At 58.2% G+C, this 9,916-nt stretch overlaps 1 protein-coding gene across 4 annotated transcripts in view; it reads left to right on the top strand.

The window, feature by feature from the left end:
- Window positions 1-9,916, top strand: part of NFATC1 (nuclear factor of activated T cells 1) — a 104,077-nt gene that overhangs the window by 8,743 nt on the left and 85,418 nt on the right. For all 4 annotated transcript variants that reach the window (XM_044921058.1, XM_044921056.1, XM_044921055.1 and 1 more), the window contains exon 2: window positions 5,614-6,706. In XM_044921058.1, the coding sequence (XP_044776993.1) occupies window positions 5,614-6,706 (1,093 nt within the window). The remainder of the gene's footprint in view (window positions 1-5,613; window positions 6,707-9,916) is intronic.

Raw genomic sequence — 9,916 nt, 5'->3', positions numbered from 1 at the left:
TGCTGTGCAGGGGCGCCGTCAGGGCACCCCGTGAGCTCTGCTGTGCAGGGGGGTGCAGGGAGGCACCGTCAGGGCACCCCGTGAGCTGTGCTGTGCAGGGAGGCGTTGTCAGGGCACCCCCGCAAGGCGTGGACTGAGGACCCGACGAAAGGCGAGGTGTGCTTGTTTCTGGAACTCACAGTAGTGTGTGCTGGTGTGACGAGGCCGTTCTCCTGGCCCGAGTGATCTTTCTCCCGGCGGGTTGTTGAGCCCCCGATGGCTCCGTGCGTTTCTGTGCGTCCCCCACGGCCGCCCTGGCCCTGGCCGCTGACGCAGTGCCTCCCAGCTGCTCACTGTAAATAGCGCCCTGCAGCAAGCTCTGGGCAGGAGTGTGTTTTGGTTTGGGGTTGTGTTGTTTTGTTTCCCCTACCTGGGAAATTCTCATCCCGCTGCCTGGTAGTTTTGCGGTGCCTCCGGCGGGGACGTCCGCTCGGGCCTCTTGGAAGACAGGAACTTGCGTCGCAGCTGCTCGGCTTCTCCATCCAGCTTCGTGTCCTGGGGTTCAACCCCAGCAGATGCCAGAGGGGAGAAGCCGGGCCGGGCATCTCAGTTTGTGGGAGCCCGGGCCGCTGCATCCGCCTGCCGCGCTGGGCCCACGGAGGGCAGGTGCCGGGCGCAGACGCTGTTGGCTTCGGTAGAAAGGACATGGATGTACCTTTCTGGTGGTTGATCAGAAATGACAAAACTGTCTGGTTCTGAAATAAATTCTTTCTCAGAACAAGAGGAAATCCTTCTGATAACTCTGGCATGAATTTGCCGAGCGCTGGACCAGCCTGGGCGCCGCACGCATCCTCCGCCCACCCTGGTGTCCATCCTCAGGTCCCTAGAGCACCTTGCCCGGGGCTTTGCGACTCCAGGGTGGACATGTGAGAACCAGGAGGTAGGGGGCAGGTCATGTCTTCAGAGGATGAGCCGCGCTTTTATTACTGGTTAGTGCAGTGAACTGTTTTGAATACGTTCTCCATGATACTTGCATTAACTGGGGCAGTTTCTTTTGTATTCACCTGCGCTGTAATTTAATGAAGGATCCTTGGCAAACAGCCAGGCGGCAGAAAGTGACCCTAACGGGTGCTGAGCACTTTAAGTGGCTCCTGATGTGACGTGAATCAGCCTGAACATCTCGGGATTGTTAAGAAGGTTACTGGAAATATCTTCATTCCATGTAAATGTAATCCTTTGAGTAGTGAAATAATTCAGATTTGAATACGTTTTAGGTGTGTAATGAAAGCAAACCGGGTGGGAGTGGGGAGGGAGGGCAGGGCAAGATGCCTCCCGGCGGGGAGACAGCACCCAGGGCCCAGCGGGGCGAGCTGGGACCTCCCTCTTGTGTGTGTGTTTGTTCTAGAAGAGAGACCTTTATTATCCAGCAGCCTCCAACTCTTTGGTTGAGTGTTCGTAATGAAGTTCAAGCATTTAAGGCTTTCATTTTGTAATTTGTTTAATTAAGGAAAAGTGAGTTTTTTTTTTTAAATAAAAGCTTTATGCTTTTTTCTTTTCTCATCGAATTATGATTATTGACAGACTGGTTTACGTAAAGGCCCCTCTTAGGAAGTTCTGGGAGTCGGGGGGCCCTTTCTGTCTTGCACCCTGTGTCCTCCAGACCCTTGAGAAGACTGTTCATGCACCACTGGTCAGACCCGCCTCACTCTGCCATTTCACCCAGAACCCCCAGTGCCCCCCAGTGTCTGTGCCACACTGTGCAGTTGGAGCCTCGGACTCGGGCCACCCAGGAGCAGGGGCTGAGTCCCGGGGGCAGCTGCTGGGGAGGCCCCCAGACCTGCTCCACCGATTGCTAGGATTTGTTTTTTAAATCTTGGGATTACCTTCCTGCCAACCAATGTTAGTGCAACCATGGGCTCAGCTCTTTCTCTTCTAAGTTGATTTTTAACTTTTTAACTAGTCTTTACTCCCAATATGGGGCTCAAACTCACAACCCCGAGATCAAGAGTTGCACGCTCTTCCAACTGAACCAGCCAGGCGCCCCATCTCTTAAATTGTAGACACACACAATACTCTTTTAACTGGGGCAGGAAATGCAGGGATCAGTCCATTAAACCTCCCTGGAGGTCGGACAACCTGGGAGAGTCCTGGGAGCTGGGGAGGCCTGGGGGCCCATCGCAGGGGCATCACGGACTCCTTGCGGGCGTGGCTTCATGACACGTCTGTGCTCCACACGGCATCTCATAGTCCCCACCAGCCTCACGCCTCGTGCTTTGTCCGCCGTACTTGGTGGTTTCTCTTTAACAGGGAAACATGTTCTTCCCCGGATGCTAGGTCCTCGTCCTCTCACAGGTACAGGGGCTCCAACGCAGGGCCCACAGTACACGTGTTCACGCTGGCGGGGGTGGGCCAGGGCCTGGGGCGCCTCGTCTGTCTGGGAGGGTCTGGCGAGGTTGTCCCTGTCCTTAGGACGATGGCGCCTCAAGGTCAGAGCTGCTCGGGGAGGAGACAGGCCGCACGCCTCACAGCTGCTGCTTGGATGCCCGCGCAGACAAGGCAGAGCCCCTCGTGCCTGTGGGCTCTTTGGGGGCCCCCGGGGTGTGTCGTCCACCCCGAAAGCCAAAGGGGAGCTGAGACCACAGCAGAGCGGCACCGTGGTTCTCTCTCTGTGGGCCCAGGAAAGTGTGTGTGGCCAGCACAGGGTGACGGCCGCCCTGGCAGAGGTGGCCCCCGGGGGTGTTGTGGGCAGACACGGAGCAGGAGGGGCTGGGCTGGGATGTCGGCCAGAAAGGGGTGTGCAGCCTGCACCAACCGCCGTTGGGAAAACAGGGGTTCGAGATGCCTTAGCGCACATGGCGGCCCAGAAGGCGGGAGTCGGTGGCCAGTCGTGAGCCAGATGCCAGGGATGGAGAGAGGCGAACATCTCTTTAACTCAGCTCTAATTACACATCGACGTGATAAAGTTATCTGTTGAAGTCAACGTCCTAAAATTCCTGGCTTCTGAGTGTGTAAAACAAACTCACACTCACTTCATTAATATCCTCGGTATTGGCCCCGTGATGACAGGATGTGCCGCGCACACTCAGCCCGTCGCTCCCTGCGCCGGTCGGATCGGTCACGTCTGTAGGGGTGTGTGCACCGTACCTGTACGTATGTGTGTGCTTGTGCGGGGAGGACGCGCGTGGAGATGTGTGTATGAGTGGAACTACGTTTATGTACGGTCGTGCACTAACGTGCTCAAGGCTGGAAATGAGTAACTCTTGGTGGAGGCGAATCTCTCCGACGCCTTTCAGTGAGGGAATGGTGATTAGCGTTCATGCCCCTGCAGCTCCTGACGGGTCCTGTGTGCGGGGCAGACCCTCCCGAGGGTCAGCCTGCCTTCTGCGGGGCCTGCCCTCCCCGTGCCCCCGCTGCCCAGGTCCCTCTGGACGACGCCCCATCAGGCGCCTGTGTGGCGGTCTGTCAGGTGCGCGGGTGGGGAAGTGTTGAAAGCAGATGTGCACAGGTGGCCCCGTGGCCCCCAGGCCACCTCTTCCTGAGGAACCTTGACCTTCTCTGTGAAGTGCCTCTCCTGGGTTTTTAACTCCTTGTTTGATTTTTACAAAGCCTGTAATTTTATTTTTATTTTTATTTTTTTAAGATTTTATTTATTTATTTGAGAGAGAGAGAATGAGAGAGCACATGAGAGGGGGGAGGGGCAGAGGGAGAAGCAGACTCCCTGCCGAGCAGGGAGCCCGATGCGGGACTCGATCCAGGGACTCCAGGATCATGACCTGAGCCGAAGGCAGTCGCTTAACCAGCTGAGCCACCCAGGCGCCCAAGACTGTAATTTAAACTTTCGACGGCGGTGTGTGTGTTCAGGCTGTCCGTAAGCATGTGAGGGTGTGACTGGGGTACCGCAAGCGCCGGTGAGCGTGGCACACGGTCTCAGGGCTGGCGGCATGGGGGCAGGTGGTGGGAGGCCCAGCGCCCCGCCTCCTGCCTGGGGCAACGAGGGCCTGCTGCTTTCCTCGCGCCCCTTGTCGGGGTTCCTGCTTGCTCCGCGGTCCGTGGGAGCAGATGGGGGACCGCCACTGGAGATAGGCAGCGGGGTCGCTGGGTGCATGAGCTCGAGGGCTTATCCAGGCCCAGCCGTCCTGAGGGGACCACTTCCTGTCCCTCGAAGCTTCTGGTCTGCTCCCTCTTTGGCAGGGCTCTCTCCCCCAGGGCATTTTGGCACAGACGCTGAGCGTCTGGAACGCTGATGCTCTCTTGGAAAGGGGGTGGGCCTGTGTGCTCCCCCCAGGCCACCTGTGAGGGGCCTGGAGGAACACGGGCAAACAGGTTTTCCTGGGGGCTTTCCGAGCAGCAGAAGCAAGAACTTCTTGATAGCAGGGACTGTGAGAACCTGATTGCCAGAAGGAGCGGCTGAATGGCTCCTTCTGGAAGTAAGCGACAGCAGATGTGGACGCCGGTCTGTTTGGGGCGCGAGACCCGTTTCTGTCCGTAAACGTGGTGGGGTTTGAGCCAGTGCCCTGAGACCCTTGATTTCCCACGGCTGGTCCGTGTGGGTCTCTGGTCATGGCACCGCGGAAGGGAGCCCTGTCACGGAACCACGTACCTTCAGGGCAGTGTGCTGGGTGTCGTGTTTCCATGTGCGCTTCCATTATTTAGAGACTTGGAACACTCTTCTCTAGGTGCACGGTAATGAGGTACCAAGATGTTGTAAAATGTCTTTGCAAATAGGAAATCCAGAAATGTGTTTTTTTTGTTAAAAATTACTAATTATGCTGGTAATGATTTTTAAAATATAGCTTATTGAGGTTATAATTAACATATAATGATTCTTAAATCTAGCGGTGCATCAATGTTTTCTGCTTTTTTTTGAAACAGGGATTCCTAGGCCATGAACTGCCATCAGAATTTACATGAGAGAGACCCCAGAATCTGTTTCTATCTGATCCTTGAGGTGTTTTCTTTGTAGCTACTGATTAGGGCACCTTGACAGTGATTAGCTTATTAAATCTCTGTAAATGTCCAGGTTCCTATAGGTAAAACCCACCCATCCCTCCCTCCACCCACCCACCCATCTGTTTAACAGATTGGGGACCTTTTATGTGCCAGGGCACAGTCTTAGGCTCTGAAGACAGCCATGAAGCAAAGTCAACTAAGGCAGGCAAAGGTTCCTGCCCTCACAGAACTTATTTTCTTCTGGTAAAAGAGAAGATGGACAAGATGATGCTAAGTGTTGAGGAAGAGATAAGCTGGGGAGGATGACACAAGTGTTGGGTTGGGGACTGAAATCTGGGGAGGTGGCTGGGGAAGGCAGTCTCTGAGTGAAGAGAAGAGGGAAGGAAGGAGGGGGGTGGGGTTCTCTAATGGCAGGACACTTGGGGCAGAGGGAAGCCAGTGGAAGCCTGAGGGTGGTCGGAGGGGCAGTCGGTGCCCTTGTGCTGGAGAGCAGGGAAGGGAGGATGGGTACGGGCCTTGTGGGCCGGGGGGCCCTTGGGAGCAGTACAAGCCGAGCGGCGTTTCAGCGGCTGTGTCCTGGGGTCCAGGCCTGGGCGTGTGCGGTGCCGAAGGGCTCACCAAGCTGTGGGTGTATTTTCTGATGACTGGCCCCTCACGCCATCTCCTTCTCTGTCCCCTTTCCAGAGCACTATAGTTACGCGTCCTCTAGCATCAGCTCTGCTCTGCCTCCCGGCTCGGCTCGCCCCTCGCTGCCAGCTCCATGCCACGACCTGCAGACCTCAGCCCCGGGCATGCCGGCCGCTGCGGCAAGTCAGCCCCCGGGCTATGGTGGGGCAGTGGACAGCAGGCCCTCGAGCTGCTTCCTCTCCTCCGGCCACGTCCGGCCCAACGGGGCCCCCGCCCTGGAGAGTCCTCGCATCGAGATCACCTCGTACCTGGGACTGCACCACGGCAGCAACCAGTTTTTCCACGACGCGGAGGTAGAAGACGTCCCTCCCGGCTCCCAGCGACCCCCGTGCACGGCCACGCTGGGTCTGCCCGGCCTGGAGGCCTACCGCGACCCCTCCTGTCTGAGCCCGGCCAGCAGCCTGTCGTCGCGTAGCTGCAACTCCGAGGCCTCGTCCTTCGAGTCCGGCTTCTCGTACCCCTACGCGTCCCCGCAGACGTCCCCATGGCAGTCGCCCTGTGTGTCCCCCAAGGCCACGGACCCCGAGGACGGCTTCCCCCGCGGCCTGGGGGCCTGCGGCCTGCTCGGCTCCCCCAGACACTCGCCCTGCACCTCGCCCCGCGCAAGCGTCACGGAGGAGAGCTGGCTGGGGGCCCGCACGTCCCGGCCCCCGTCCCCCTGCAACAAGAGGAAGTACGGCCTCAACGGCCGGCAGCTGGCCGGCTCCCCGCATGCCTCGCCCACGCCGTCCCCGCGCGGCTCGCCGCGGGTCAGCATCACCGACGACACCTGGCTGGGCAACAGCACCCAGTACACCAGCTCCGCCATCGTGGCCGCCATCAACGCCCTCAGCACCGACAGCAGCCTGGAGCTGGACGGCGTCCCCGTGAAGGCGCGCAAGACCGCCCCGGACCACTGTCCCTCCGTGGCGCTCAAGGTGGAGCCGGCGGGCGAGGCCCCGGGGACCGCGCCGCCCCCGTCCGAGTTCCTGCCCGAGGAGTTCCTGTCCTTCCAGCACATCCGGAAGGGGGCCTTCTGCGACCAGTACCTGTCGGTACCGCAGCATCCGTACCAGTGGGCCAGGCCCCGCTCCCCGGCAGCCCACGGCAGGTGAGCGAGCGCGTGCCCAGCCCGCGGGGCCGCGGCCTGGGCGCGGGTGCCCCGGGGCTCCTTGCTCCTGAGGCCTCTCCCGCTCAGGCTGGCCACCCCGGGGCTCCTTGCTCCTGAGGCCTCTCCCGCTCGGGCTGGCCACCCCGGGGCTCCTTGCTCCTGAGGCCTTTCCCGCTCGGGCTGGCCGCCTCTGGCTTCAGACGCACCTCCATCTCTGCCTGTGCACCGTGCGGCACCTCCCCGCGTGTGTCCCGTTCAAACCCCACTTCTACGAGGACGCTCTGAAGACCTCGTCCTCCCCGAATAACCCCCTTCAAGGTCCCGTGCCTGACCCGCCGCATTCCGAGGTGCGGGGGTAGGACGCCAGCACGTGAATTCTGGTGGGGACAGGTCAGCCCCTAACAAGGGCTTGCACACACGTGCACTCATTTTGGGGGTCTTTTTTTAATAAAACCAAATGACCCCTCTCCTGTTTGTGTGTTTGCCTCCACCGCTCCCCCGTTTCCTTTCTCCCGCCTAATTGCTGCCACTGCTGGGTGCAGATGGGGCCTCGGCTCAGCGATTCCCCAGAGCGGCAAACCCCGCTCCCCGCAGTCGCTCCCGCAGTCGGCCCTGCCCGCGTTTGGAGAACAACACGGCGGCCCGGTCCCAGGAGACGGGCGCCCGCCCCCCGGCAGTCTGGCGACGGAGAGCTCAAGCGTGCTCCCAGCGCCGCGGCTCGGGTTGTTGATTTTTCTTTCTAGCGGTGTGCAGGCTGGGGCCACTCCACTGGGTCCACTTACTCAGCCCACTGTTTTTATTTTTAACTAAACAGCTTTCCCAACAGGTGGGCCACTAATGACCCCTGGCAGAGCGCTTTCTGCTCCAGGATTTTTATCAGGCATGAAAACATCCTCCCCTCACGGGGTGCACCCCCCCCGCCCGGGAAGCACACATGCTTCTGAGGGCGGTGCCGGGTACCCTGGGCTCGGCCTTTTGTTTTTCCTGTGCCTTTGTCGTTGGAGGGCCTTCTAGAAGCAGCCCTGGGGAGAGGGACCCACGGGTTCTGGCAGTGTGCGCCCCGCGTTGAGGGAAGCCAGTCGGCAGGGTGACTCGATGCAGAATTTGCTCGGCTGTGCTCAGAGCCTCCTTCCACAGCGAGGGCCTGTGAGACGGGCGCAGCTGTAAGGGGGTCACTGAGTTGTAGGTTCCGGGCAAACGCAGCTAAACCTTCTGAAAGTCTGTGGCAGAAACCCAGTGTGAGACTGACAGTTTCTAAAGCAATCAGACCACGGTCAGGGCCACCTTCGCCTGAGGCGTAGACTAGGAGTCAGTGAAGAGAAAACGCGAAAGCAAGGATTAACCCTGATTTCTCTTGACTTGCGTTAGGATGTGTCCACATTTCTATCCCAACTTACGCTTTCATTCTCTAAAGCTCAAGAGCCTGGTATATTCAGAGGCCTCACCAAAAAAAACGTATCTCAGCACCTGGCTTTAATTCATGAACGTGGGAATTTAACCTGTTTGAAGGCATTTAAAAAATTTTTAAAAGAATAGTTTATGCTCACTGTAGTCTCCTTATAATTTTAAGTAAAAATAAGACTATTTCGAAGCTAAGTATCTCGACAAACGGGTTCCCACATTACAGGTAACGACCACCTGCGTTTTCAGGGACCGTGAAGGCCACAGTCGCTCAGAACGGGCCCTCACTGGACCCTTGCGGTCAGACCGCATGTGGAAAGGTGGCTTCGTCGGTCAGCCCTGTGTGTCGGTCTGTGCTCGGGCCGCGGTCACAGTGCCACACAGCAGATACTGTTTCCCGTGGTCCGAGCTTTGGGCGCCAGGGGGTTGGCTCCTTCTGAGGCCCAGACGGCTGCGTTTCTTCTGGGCTTCTGTCTGTGTCCAGATGTCCCCTATTTACAAGGACGCCAGCCACTGGACCAGGGCCCACCTGGTGACCTCGCTGTAACGTGACCCCACGTCCAGACTCGGTCACATTCTGAGGTCCTGGGGTGAGGACTCCAACCCCTGAATTTTGGGGGACGCAGTTCAGCCCAGAACACCCAGCTTCACTTCTGCATGAGGACGGCAGGCTACCTTTAACAAGGGCCCATCGCCTCCTCTTTGGAGGCTTACTCGGCCACGGGGCGTCTGCGGGGACTCGGCTGTTCCTGGCGGTTTGCCTTGGGTGCAGACCAGATGAGTCTGACTGTGTAATCGGGACGCACGCCACTGTCTTTGTCTGTGTTCAGAGTTTTAGCGGTCATCGTGTGGTCCCGGGGATCTGCCCCCGTCACAGAGCTCCCCAGTGGGGGCGGGGTGGGGGCAGCGGGCGCCTAACATTCCTGTGAGCTCGGCGAGCAAACAAAACCCGCAGAGGCTCCCAGCTTCCCTCAGGAGGTTGGAAGCTAACCTTTCCCCCTGTTTTGGTTCCACATTGCAATGTGTTTCCTGGTCCCTTGTTCTGTTCCGCGAGGTCCTGTCAGCTGGTGCCCCGGGTCAGCTGGGGCCAGGGTCAAACGAGAGGTCAGGGCGTTGTACCCGCAGGCAGGGGTGGCCCCACCAGACTTCCTGCCCCACTCCTGCCCGCACCGAGGACGTCAGCAGGGTCTCCGCTGTGCAACCCCAGGGCCGCGTGTTGAACAATCTCCAGAATCTGGATGGAGGGTTTGTCACCCGTCTGCCTTTCCTGTCACTGCCTGAGCTTTTAATTCCATCCTACCAGGAAAAGGAGCTTTTTAATGAAAAGTGTGCAGCAGTAGCCTTTCCCAGGGACTTTGGATGCTCTGGGATCTTTTCCCCGTGGGGTCTTTCTTATCCATACGGCATTTATGGTGGCCCCTCTGTGCAGAGCATTCTGATAGGCCCACAGCAGTCAAAAATGATACCTAATTCTTACTGCAGTTGGAGAAATTATGTTGTTCGCGAAACTAACCACAGTATTTGATAAAACTTTATAGTTTTATAGTTTAAATTTCTTTTAGAGTTTAATAGAATGATACTTTTTGAAGCTTGGGAAATGCCCAGAAATCGCAGTGACATGGTAGAGCACCCCCAAAACCCAGAATCGTGAGCTTTCTATTTTAAGTCCCTTCAGAAAGGAGAGAGTTTCTGTGCTGATGATGTCCATGGTAACAACCCACTTCCAGGTCAGGCTTGACCAGGCAGCTGATGCGTGTGCGGGGCGGGGGGGGGGGGGGGGGGGGGGGCGGGGGGGGAGGGGGGGGGGGG

Source organism: Neomonachus schauinslandi, chromosome 14, assembly GCF_002201575.2.
Source record: "Neomonachus schauinslandi chromosome 14, ASM220157v2, whole genome shotgun sequence".
Classification (NCBI taxonomy): domain Eukaryota; kingdom Metazoa; phylum Chordata; class Mammalia; order Carnivora; family Phocidae; genus Neomonachus; species Neomonachus schauinslandi.
The sequence above is the reverse complement of the archived record's forward strand: the minus strand, read 5'-3'. Positions and strand labels throughout refer to the sequence as shown.